The sequence below is a fragment of the Myodes glareolus genome, chromosome 13 (assembly GCF_982192425.1).
Source record: "Myodes glareolus chromosome 13, mMyoGla1.1, whole genome shotgun sequence".
In the NCBI taxonomy this organism is placed as follows: domain Eukaryota; kingdom Metazoa; phylum Chordata; class Mammalia; order Rodentia; family Cricetidae; genus Myodes; species Myodes glareolus.
Window position 1 is genome coordinate 42988201 of NC_142038.1, and position 12710 is coordinate 43000910.

General features: G+C 38.4%; 1 protein-coding gene across 5 annotated transcripts in view; it reads right to left on the reverse strand.

The window, feature by feature from the left end:
• Positions 1-12710, reverse strand: part of Myot (myotilin) — a 46113-nt gene that overhangs the window by 5273 nt on the left and 28130 nt on the right. Inside the window, exons 1-6 of one of the 5 annotated variants that reach the window (XM_085699910.2) lie at positions 12025-12047; positions 9026-9562; positions 5079-5253; positions 4163-4264; positions 1902-1951; positions 1238-1370 (exon numbers count right to left, since the gene is read on the reverse strand). In XM_085699910.2, the coding sequence (XP_085556036.2) occupies positions 1238-1370; positions 1902-1951; positions 4163-4264; positions 5079-5253; positions 9026-9378 (813 nt within the window). In that variant the 5' untranslated portion in view covers positions 9379-9562; positions 12025-12047. Of the gene's footprint in view, positions 1-1237; positions 1371-1901; positions 1952-4162; positions 4265-5078; positions 5254-9025; positions 9563-12024; positions 12048-12710 lie in introns of those variants that run through there. The other 4 variants (XM_048419667.3, XM_048419668.3, XM_048419669.3 and 1 more) reach the window with 4 other exon arrangements.

Sequence of the window (12710 nt, forward strand, 5' to 3'; positions counted from 1 at the left end):
TTGAAAGTGGAAAGTAGGAGTTCAAAATACATTTATTGTAAATTTTTACTGTGAAATTAAAAACTTGAAATTACTGTATTGTTTTTAGACTATTTCAAGTCACACCTAATTCCATCAAATACGGCCTCAAATTCTTTTTTTATTGATTTTTATTGAGCTCTACATTTTTCTCTGCTCCCTTCCCCTCCTCTCCCTCCCCTTCAATCCTCCCCCAAGGTCCCCTTGCTCCTAATTTACTCAGGAGATCTTGTCTTTTTCTACTTCCCATGTTGATTAGACCCATGTATGTCTCTCTTAGGGTCCTCATTGTTGTCTAGGTTCACTGGGATTGTGATTTGTAGGCTGTTTTTCTTTGTTTTATGTTTAAAAACCACTTCTGAGTGAGTACATGTGATAATTGTCTTTCTGTGTCTGGGTTACCTCACTCAAAATGATGTTTTCTAGCTCCATCCATTTGCCTGCAAAATTCAAGCCGTCGTTATTTTTTTCTGCTGTGTAGTACTCCATTGTGTAAATGTACCACATTTTTCTTATCCATTTTTTGGTTGAGACAGCCTCAAACTCTTTAAGATGCCTTTTGGTTACTTTATCTATTACATTGATTTATGTTTTATGTCCCACAAGGTATGTGGACACCACAATTTTGTACATAAATTTTAGACGTTTAAATATTTTTGTATAAAGACACTCAACACGAACAGTAACTCTCATTGATAGGGACTCTGGAAAAATATTTTACAAGGAAAAGTTCTAAGAATGAGGATAATCAAAATTTGATGAGGTTTCCACTAGAGCACTGTTTTAGCCTGAAAATCGAGAAAAGAAAAAAGCAGGGTAGCTTGAAGGGATGAAGAGACAACTAAAGCTGCTTGAGACAGCTGGTCGTGCGTGCGTGCGTGCGTGCGTGCGTGTATCCAGTACATCTGTTTACTAAGCTCATCGTCCTACTTTATGAGGTAAGTAGTATTTGTTATTACCATTTCACAGAAGAGATAATAAAACGTACAGAGGTTAAACTTGACTAGGTTTATTTAACTTGTCTAAGTTTACACGGCTGGAAGGTGGCACAACCAGGATGTAACTTGTGTCGGCCCAGCTTCAGAATTTGTGTCCCTTTTCCCTGTACGTAGTGCTTTCCAAGCTGTGTGGCAAGCTGCAAAAGTTTGGGAAGAGGGACAATTCCCCAAACTTGGTGACGCATCACTAATGCGCCCTTAGCATGTTTAAAAACACTTACTTTAAAATCCATTCTGCAGAATCGTCCTTCTTCAATCGACATGTTTTCTGGCACTTGGATGAAGCGTGGTGGGTAAAACTTCTCCTGGATGGCGTCCTGGTCATTTGCCTCTGCTCTTGAGGACGATCTACTTCTACAACAATATTTTAATAATGACTGTGCAGAACTGTCCTTGCTATTACCATTCACACAGTACAATTAGCCATCACGCTAGAGAGTCCAGAGTCTCTGCTTTGGTTGATGGCATGGTGACAATGGAGACTGGCACGAAGGGCTTATTTAATGACGGTCAGAAATATAACAATTTAGAAACATCTGTTACAAGTTGAATATTGAAGAACCCTCTCCTTTTAAAAAAGTTCCTTAAGTTGATCAATGTACACCTCATAGTTAGTACTGCGCTTCCCTTGTTCTGACAAGTTATTTAACATGGAAGCATGGTCCTGACTATTTGACCAAATTTTTTCTTTAAAAAACACCCTTTGAGGTAGCTCTGATAATGGGCATACAAGTTTTCAGCATCACCCTTGACATTTGAAAATTTACAGTACGTTTTGAAAGAATATAGTAAATTTGAGGGCTGTGTATACTACATATTATATTTGTAGTGAAAAACATTTAAGGTAGCAAAATACATGTCTCTTTACAAACTAAACGGAATTACCTTACTTGTGATGTGGGAACCTGCAGCCGTGCATGCTCCGGGTTGTGCTGCTTGAGAAGAAAACAAAGGGAGAAAGTTAACACGCAGTTGGTCTTTTTAAATGAAGCGGAGGTAAGCAAATGTAGTTGAGAGGAATGTCTGTGCTACTTCAGTTGTGATTGACTTTTGTATAGTTCCATTTTAGACACAGCAAATGACCTGACCATTTCCTTAGTAAGGACTCCAAAGAATTAACAGGATAGTTTCACAGGTACGATTTATAAAAGTCAGCTGAACCCAACACTGATGGTCGTTTACTTCTCAGACGGCAGTTTTGTGATAAAAGGGTGAGTGTTCCCCTGGCGTGTTTGACTTGGGGACACAGTGCAGGCTGTACTTTAGCAAAGCAGGAATAGAGATGAGCTCACTTATGCTGGCACTGGGCAGCTGGTGTCAGGCTACTGCTGAGCAGTGCCACCAACAACAGTAAACACTCATTAGACTGGAAAATACTTCTCCTTTTAGCTCATGGGAAAAAAAATCTTGTTGGACACCATTAGAAATATGGATAAAACTATAAAAAAGACTTGAAACATGAATTAGCTCCTGCCAAATAAAGAAATATTTATTTACCTTTTATGATTTATATTGAGTGCCAGAAAATTGTTTCTACTAGAGAATAAAGTGAAAAATTGATGAACATTATAACAACTGAATTAAATGATTATATACTCTGTGCCTGTTTTGTATAAATGTTGCTGTTCTTGGCACAGTGGAAGATAGAAATGAAGTAGAAAATATACTCTCAGCTCAAATCTCTCTGAAGTATTTGAATAGGAACACAGAAAATCTGAGTACAAACATTTATTTTGGGATGAATCTCTTTAGCTAATGCATTTTGGCATTTCAAAACAATCTAAAAAATTTGTCTAGTCCTAAGATTCCTTTAAAAAAAGTCGAAACAGTTTACCAATTTAGCAATCATCCTATTTCTTTAGGAAAAAATAAACAAAAACAAAAAACAAACCTAGTAATCTAATAAAACTCAAAATCTTCAAAATAATTTTTTGTTTGTTTTGTTGTTTTTTATTCTCACATTTATTTATTTATTTTACAAGATAGGACTTCTCAGTGTAGTTCTGGCTGTCTTGGAACTCACTCTGTAGACCAGGCTGGCCTTGAACCAAGAGATTTTCCTGCCTCTCTCTCTCTCAAGTGCTGAGATTAAACGTGATGCATCATCATTGACCAGCTAAAAATAAGATTTTTTTAAAAAAGAACTTTTGGTTTTACCATGTTATTTTCAGAAGTAGAGTATTTCAATTATAGCAGAAATATATTTTTGTTTATAGTTACTGTAATTGGACATTTCTTATTACTTAGGATCAATGTTTGAATGTATAAAATAATAAGGTTTGTGTTTTCTCCTTTCGTTATGTTTCTGCTGCTATCTTTTTGTGACAGTACTGCCACCTTCCTTTCAAACACTGTCATAAATATTAAGTAATTTTTTTTGAGTAATTCTACTAGAAGAGATGGAGTTGTCTTATTCTGGCTATTACTGCCTATGCCGTGGCTTGAGTTCAATGCAGTAGATGCTCCATGTAAACTGGCTGAATGAATAAATGGATGGATGGATGGATGAACTGCTTAGTGTCTGAGACCTGCTTCTTATCCATTAGGCCGTCATCCATCCTTTCTAGTTAGTCTAGTTGCCTTTAATATAAACAAAAGTCTTTGTTCTTATTTCATATCTGTTTACTCAATGAGTTCCCAGATCCATCTCTGTTGCTCACAGCCTTGCAGACTATTTAAGAGGATATAGCAGGCAGCCTGAAGGGTAATAACCCTTCAGTTTGTCCTTCCCACCGAACATGTGTTTTTGAGTTACCTGTTATAATTAATTTGGTCAGGTGCAAGTCTGTGCATATTCACTCTATTCTAAAGTTAATCCTTTTCTGAAAAATGAGTTTTTATTAATCTTAATTTTAATTACCCTCATTAGAGTCATCTTATTAGTTTGTTCAATAAAAGGTGTGTTTAAACTTGGGAGCATGGCAGAAGCAAGTAGATGTGTCACAAACATGGCTGAAAACATCAAACAACTTAAAAATTGCAACAAAAAGAAGTTGCCTGAAGCTGGCCAGAGTTGCGTGCCTCTGTGGTCCCAGATGCATAGCAAGGTGTGGAAGCTGAATCGATTCGGCCAGATTTGAGGCCAAAGATCCTATGCCAGAAAGAAAAGCAAAGGTCACAGTTACACATCAGTCATTTTAAGTTACCTGTGAAGATTCTTGGACATCGTTGTTTGGAGCTTGAAACACAGCAGCAGCATTCTGGGGACCTAGCAACCTGCGAGCCATCTTCTCCTCATAGGTCAGCCTCTAGAGGGCGGTGATGAGATTTAGTAAGAGGTGTGTGAACAGATAGACCGGGAAAACCAGTACTCTAAGTCAGAACTTCAAACTGTGCTCCCATGTTTTGAGTTATAGTTTCTATGTTTCCTAAGGAGCCTTGTCTTCAAGGATGAGCAACTAATACAATTGTGTATTAAGAGCTATAGAAGAATTACAGCTGTTAAGGTCCAAAAAGTTGAGTTGATAACATTTTCCATTAGTTACTTGGCAGACAGACATTTTGTGAGAGGTGATGATTTTTTTTTTTTGAGAGAAGATTTCATGGGTCCCAGACTTGCTTTGAACTCATTATCTAGTCAAAGCTGACTTTCAACTCCTGATCCTCCTGTCTCTACTTTTCCAAAACCCTAGGGCAGGGAGAGTAGAAATATGCCTATATATTGAGTTTTTGAGAAAATAATGTGTAAGACAAAAGTTTCATTGTATTATCTAGGTTTTATTTTTAAAGATACCTTATCCTTTTACCACTGAAACCCAAATGGTGGCTGTCATGTTAGAGTAATAATAAAGTCAAGCAAGCAAATGTTCCTTTTTAAAAATGTGAATCCTATTTCTTGCTGCCTCTATGGCCATAGATCTATGAGAGAAAGAAGTAGTGTGTGTGTGTGTGCGTGTGTGTGTGTGTGTGTGTGTGTGTGTGTAGTGGTACTAGGTGTCAACCTGATGTTAGGTAAGTATCCTACCAGTGAGCTATATTCTCAGCCTCAGAACTTTCTCATTGGAATTAAATCTTTACTAGTGTAATTGGCCTTCTGTACGAAACAACAGGTAGCTTGCCCACTTGATTTCCATTATGAAGAAGGGTGTCCTTGCATTTCAGCTTTCTCTCCAAATCTTGAATCAATGCTTCTTTTGATCCTTGGATTTCATGGTCAGGAGTCCTTGGAGTGGGCTTAGCATTTGCAGTCTGGGATGGCATGGCATTTACTGGTTGGTTAACCGAGGATTGTTGATAGCTTAGAAAAGAAAAAAAATGAAAATAATAGAATTGAATTTATTCTGTAAGCCATGCTTAGAAACTTTGAGATTACCACTTAGAATTTCTACTGTCGTCAAGAACACCAATGACCCTGATAACAGTCAAGAAGAATGCTTTGTACCTCAAATGATCCAAACCACTACATAGAAATAAAGGAGAAAAAAGGGGAGGGGAAAATGTTTAGCTCAATTAAAAACAATGAAGACTATAAACATAACTTTTAAAGTGCGATGACTTCTTTTGTATTGCTAAGCTGATTAGTTTTTGGTAGAGAAAGGAAAGGGTAATTCGAGGAAGATAAAACATGAAACAACTTTAAAAAGGATTTGGAAAAAATTCACTAATCTGAAAGTAATTCTAAGAGTTTAAGTTCTTATATCATATCCCGTTCCTAAATGTTTCTCTAAGCTATCCTGAGCTTTTTCAGATTTCCATACTGACATTGGTAGAGAGCAGGGACAGCAAAGAGAGAATCCTGTATGGTTAACTGTTTGGTGGATCAAACCTTTTCTCTAAAGCTTAGGTAAATATATACTGTTTCAAAAATTTTACTCATGTCACTACAATATTTCATCAGATATTCACAAAATGTTGATGGAGCAATATATTTCCCAGACAACTTCACTTCTTCTTTGTTGTGGTTGTTCCACAGTTCAGTTCTCTATTAGATTCTGACAGTGTTTTTCTTTCCCTATTAATGATCTTTCAATTTTAAGTACTGTAAACAAAGTATTCTGCCATCTCATATTATAAAAATACCTTTCAAACTTAGTTTGCTGAATTAGAACCCTATGCGGGCAAACTTGCATCATTCTAGTTGATGGGGGAAACTGACCACTGCTCGAAGGAATACTTTACAGTGCTCATGATAAATGTTCCCTAGTCATTCAGATCCAAAGGAGATCAAGACTCATAAAAGGACTTGTGATTCAGAGAAAATAAATACTGAGTGGAACCAGAGTCTTCACTTTGTGCACTGGGGCCACTCTGTGACCTGATGATTATCCCAAGGGTCAAATGTAAACAGACTGATGAGTAACAGGTGTCATCACCCTGCCACTCTATGCCTACTCTAAAGCACAGCTGTGGGAGATACTGCCAGTTGAGCCAAGATATACTATCTTAGAAACTGATGGTGCCCATTCTCCCTTTACAATCTAGATATTTTTGCTTTCCAGTTGTCTATATCAATCCCTAACTAAAGTCTGATTTGTCCAATAAAGTAAATAGTCAAATCAATCAACTGGGTAAGTAAATAGTGAAGCCCCTTTCCTTGATTAAATTTCTAGGCCAAAGCAGTGACCTTTTTTTCTTGATGCTCACAATTATTAATATGTTTATATTCACAATAATTAACTTCTTGTTCACAATTAAGGAATATTAAAGCCCCTTAATAGCCCTGTAGTGTATGCACTGATAAATTCTTATAATGTCTTTTAGTTCTAGAGTCCCACCTGTTTGAGAGCCACAAGTGCTTGGTAAAGTGAATTAGACACAGACAATTCTGTTCTCATCATTGTATTTTATAGAAATCCTGAAGGACTGTTAATGACAGCTAAGCCTGAGAACCACAAGATATCCTTAGTTAGTTGGTTAACTACATAACCTCACTGTCTGCACATTTGGTGGAATATATTTTTTATAATATTTTTGTATAAACTTATATTACTTTTACACTGTAGGTCTTTTTTCCTCACCACTAATCCTGATCATTAAATATGATACAGCTCAGAAAACTGGATCGCCAAGCAGGCTATTTGCTGAATGCCTCATGGCAAGCTCTTTGGAAGGAATAATTAGAATTAAAGAATCCCACTCGCTTCTCACTGTGCGGTTTGAACAACTGCTAAAAACATTGCCTAAGAACTTCCCATCCTTGAGAAGCCAAGTAAGGTTTTCAAGAGTCTTTAGGTCAGAAATCAAGGGATTGCTTTAGAAGATGGAGCAATCCTAAGCTCTTCATAACAATGAGAGAATTGTGCACATATGTTCAAGGGCCAGGGCTTTCCACCCCTTACAGCTGGACTCAGAATGGGTATCAAGTAGCGATGGCAAGATTAGAAGAGTTATCTGCAGTTGCTGAAAATGGAACAGCTAAAGCTGGACCTTTGATCTCTGGTCTGGGGACCTCCTAGACTTACTTTCTTAGTCTCTATTTTTGCCTCTCCTCTTCTTAGTTTTGCGCAAAGTTGGGTATGTGGTTGAGGCTCTATGAATATTTGTTTGATAACTTTTTTTCTTAGCAGAATTGGAATAGGATTGAAAGACTTTACTAGGAAAAATATTACAGTCAGAGTAGGTTATATATTTAAAATTCCGGTATAAGAAACTTAGAAATACCATGAAACTACCAAGAAGAATGATCATATTAATAATTGTGAACAAGAAAGAAATACAAAGTATGAAATGAATTCAATGAGATTTTGTGGGGAGTTGGGGAGGAAGGCGACCTTTTAAAATACTAAGTCAAAACTATGAGAATGTTGTATTCCAAAGCAGGATCTATTGGTCATCAGCCATTATATACAATTGAATTTAATAACTATAGAATTCCAACCTGTTTTTGAGTGTCCTGATTTTTATTTTTAAAAGTATGAAATCGGTTTCACTACAATTTAAACTGCTATGGTCCACTCAGCTGCTTTTCTGGAATTTCAAAGAATAATATAATTTTTAGAAAAACTAGTTCAGTCATCTTATTGGTGAACACTTTAATAATTCATACAAGTAACCTGCATGAGTATCAGTTTATGTATGGATAGGAAAACTTTCCACTTCTACGCTGATTTATCTGTTCAACTTCAAACAAATCTAGAGAAGACATCAGCAAGTTTTCCACTAATACTCCAACAAGACATGGTCCACCAAACAATGTTTGAAATGCCTCTCATTTAATCACTGATATTCTCGCAAGCCAAGAAATATGAAAACTGATAGCCCTAAATTTAAATAAGTACAAAGTATTCTGTTCATGTTTTAAAAAAAGCTTGACTCCACATGGTGTCCCTTCCTCGGGTTGAGTTCTTTCAGGACAGTATTTGGCTGTGGAAATACAGTGCATGCTTACATAAGGCTGTAGGTATTCACTCCTGGATTTAGACCATCTGACAAAGTTCAACAAGTTACATCTTCCCCTACCAACACAAACCTTAAAACCATGATCCCTCTTCTGTTCCAGCCTCCCTACTGATCCCAGTAAGGACCCTTTATGCAAGTGGTCAACTGACTGAGTTCCAGACTTTTAAAAAAGTGTTAATTTTAAATTATATTAGCCAAGTGGATAGTCAGGATTAGAGGGAGAAGAGGGTAGGAAGAGAAGACTACGAGAAGAAACTTAATAGCCTTTGCTCATAAGGGAGGAAATCCTAGACACAGAGGAACAGACAGGTGTTCTGCAACCCAGCCAAGCCAGCCCTCAGAGGAATTAAATTTGCAGTGAAAGAAATTTAGCTTAGAGCTAAGCAGAAAGCTCACCATTCCCTGGTGTATTAGAAATCTGCTCTTTTTTCTTTCTGAAGATGATAAATAATAAGCTTGTACTTGTGTGCGATAGTGTGATAGAAGGTAATCTGAGCCCCGTTCCGTCTGGACACGGGAGAAGGCTTAGGTGACCTCTTACTGCCAGTTTCCTGGCTCAGTGAGAATGAAGCTCACACTACCGATTTGCACTCTAAAGAATAACAGCAGCTCACCCTGAGATCTCCTCGGATAAGGCTCATGGCGCATGCAGTGTACACAGGTTCACTTACTTGGAGTCCACAGCAGATGGGATCTTACTGTTACTGTAATCAGGTTGCGATGGTAAAATAGAGCTGAGGAAGCTGGCTGGAGACTGGTTATAGGTGGCGGTAGCCTTTTGGCCTGGGCTGGGGCCAGCAAGCTGCTGGGAAGCAGGATAAGCCGAGGAAGACACGGTGATGTGAGAGCTCACTGTGGACGAGGCAGAAAACCTCTGCTCCGTGCACTGGCGGGGCTGGATGACGATGGAGGACTGTTTGGTCTGGCTAGGGAAGCTGGGGGCTTCCTGCCCTGGAGGCTGAAGTCTGGAGCCACATGGATTTTGGGACTGGATGAAGTGTTTTGGACGTTCGTAGTTAAACATGCTTAGCTGGTATGTGCAAGATGGGTTTGCTCCTAGATGAGGAGAGTCCTGACCGCGAGGCTGCGAGAGGGGAATACAGAAGGTTGCAGCAAGTGAGAAGCAACTTTAGTGTGGCCCCGCTTGCTGAGATCTCAAGAACACTGTACTCCTGGCTTCAGCAGGTTTTTCTTGAAGAATATTGTTTCTGAAAAGGCGGGAGGGGAATCATTAGGTTACAAGTTTGGTCTAAACCATTTTGTTTACTTGACACTCAGCAAAAGCTTTTAGGGCTACCCCAGGGTGGAGTTTTCAGCCTTCTAGCTTTTCTCTCTACCTCTGTCTTTGCGCAGGTGACCTTTCTACTTAGAATAAGTAAAAATGACTCAGTGTGCTTGCTCGTCTCTAGGTGAAAGCATATGTAGAGGTTTCAAGATATACACCACAAATTTTTTCACGGAGCGTCTTCTGTTAAGAAATTCTTTTGTTGTCACGCGTGTGATAGCTCTGGAGCCTCATGACTGGCTCTCGAGACACTGCAGATTCCTTGCTCACAAAGATGTGAAGATTGAAAATCAACAGCAGCCAATGTATGTCAGCCTTCATCAAGATAAATGCTTCCCCTTTCTCATCAGAGCACATCAGTGCCCCTTTGATCCGGCAATTAATACTACTTTAGGGTCCATTTGCCTTTTCCCAATTTCAAAAAGTAGAATAAACATTTAATTTATTATGGCCAATTTTGAATTAATTTTTCCTCTTAATACCTCACTGCTTCTTTTTCTGCCTTGATTTGGTATTGAGCACACTACCAAAGTACAAGGAGACTAAGGACTGACTGTGTGCTCGCTTGTCTCTATATGTATAACAGATATTGCAGGCTGCATTTGTAAAGTCGAATGTCATTTTTCTTGTTATGTTTAGATTATACTTTCTCATTGTTGACCTCAGTGGTATCTCAGTTGTCTAGTTTATTTGTTTAATATGTAATTGAGGCGAGCATTGGAATCATTCTAGTTCCTCTCGTTATTTTCAGCGGCAATCAGTAAGTGTAGACGTAACTAAAACACCCATGATACTAGCCTGTCAATAAAGGAATGGTGGAAGCTATGGCTCTCACTCACTGCTGGAGTGAGTGGCCTTTCTTCTGTCTTCACATAGCAGATCCCCATTTTTCCTCATTTTGCTGTTAAAATCCACCCTGAGGGTTATCTCTGCCTCTGGTTTTTCCTGCTGCTATGTTAAATAAGGGCCAGAGCAAATGTTCCTGAAAGTTCCTGTGATACCCACTGTTTTTATTCAAAATATCAGATGATTTAATTTAAAATATATTACTTTGCTTCAGGTAATATAGAGAAACTCTGAAATCTTGATGAACCAAATGTTTAGCTGTAAAGTTTCCCGAATTGTTTAACCATCAAATCTGGGTGCTGTATAATTATTTGCATTTCAGTCTGGAGGGAAATACTGTTCAGGACTTATCCAGACCAAGTCACCTCATCCTAGGGATTTTCTCGGCAGGCTAGAGTTAAGCTATCACTAGCAGGGGCAAAACTTGCAAGGGACTGCATAGGAAAAGGCTCCGTAGAAGAGAGAAAGCTTCAAAATTTATCTATTCACTAATTTCAAATTTCTGAACCCAAATGCTAGCAACCAGAGTGCATTGCAGAAACGAACTACGTGAGGCCTTATAATCATCAGGGAGAAAGATGCAGAGGGTGGGGCAGTTTAATAGAAATCTTTGTTTCCTGAAATAAAACGGCTTTATTGCAAGACAACTGGTTTTATAGCAGCGGGTCTCTTTGATGACTCTAGAGTTTGGTTCTTAATTTTCTTCCCAGGCATTACAGTTATTCAGGCTTGTGACTAACTGCCTAAGACATAGGCTGGAGATATTTTCCAGCAAGAGTTTTTAATTTTTTTAAAACATATTTTCTGAATGTCGACTGTCTTAAGCATGTTGGTATCAGTTCCCTTAGGTAATAATATTGTATTTTTAAAGCTCAGGTAAATATATACAGTTTCAAAAATTTTACTCATGTCATTACAATACTTCATCAGACATTCACAAAATATCGATGAAACAATATATTTCCCAGACAACTTCACTTCTTGTTCGTTGTGATTGTTCCACAGTTCAGTTCTCTATTAGATTCTGACAGTGTTTTTCTTTCCCTATTAATGATCTTTCAATTTTAAGGACTGTAAACAGAGTATTCTGCCATCTCATATTATAAAAATACTTTAGAAATTTTTAATGTATTAATTAACATTTGCTAATCTTAACCATTAAAAAATTCCCTTTAGCATAACATAGACTTTCACCAAAGAGTGGACTGAGGACGCAGTACAGGGGCATAATTACAGCCAGATCAAATGAATCTTTCATAGGAAAAGTAAGCTTTAGAATAAGGATGCAAAATTTTCTTTGCTTGTGTCCTCTGCCCAAGCTTCACAGTTTCAGTAGACTGAACAGACTCCTTTATCTTTTAAATTCCATACAGTGCCATTTAATATCGTAACGGTCAGCTCTCTCTCTCTCTCTCTCTCTCTCTCTCTCTCTCTCTCTCTCTCAAAATCTGAAGATCACCTTTGCACCTATGCCTCTAATCCAAATGAAGAAAAACAAACAAAAACTCAAACCATAGCACAAATAAGGCAGACACTTACCCTGAGCTCAGAGGATGCCAGCTCTGCTCAGCCCACTACTGAAGGGAAGGGAGATGCATCTCCTTCCCTCAGGCTAATGTGGCTCTGGGCTTAGTATTGCAGCACCCTGACTTTTATCAGCTGCCAGACAGTGACATCTGATGTGCTTCCTGTCCATCTACCTATGCTGGCATGCCAAAGTAAGAGTCCACAATCTAAACAATATCTCAGATGACTTGGTGATATTTCAGGAGTGGATTACATGAGCTTCCCTCACAGGCTTCTTTATTTTAGACACGAATTTTGACTATAAGCTGGCCAGCTTATATGGGATGACGGTAAAAAGAGGGGAAGTGGAAGAAAACCTGATGTGCACATGTGTCGACGTGGGGTCTTTGAATCTTCCCCATTGGTGAGACAAGGATGAAATGACAGAGAAGATTGAGGATGAGTTTTTCTTCTCAAGTGAGAGGACCGGTAGGGGAAAGACTACAAATTGGTCTTTACATCACTCTGCATCTGAAACCTTCCCTTTTTTCACTTGCTTAATAAGAATGGGGGTGGAGTCTGATTGGAAAAGTGCATTTCAAGAGGAGGAGTGGTCAGGACGGGTGCCAGACAGCAGAGTGACAGTTACATCTGACCCGAAGCCTGGCAAGCGGAAAGTGTCATTTAGTTTAGCAAGTTTTCTGACTGCCTGGTGTATG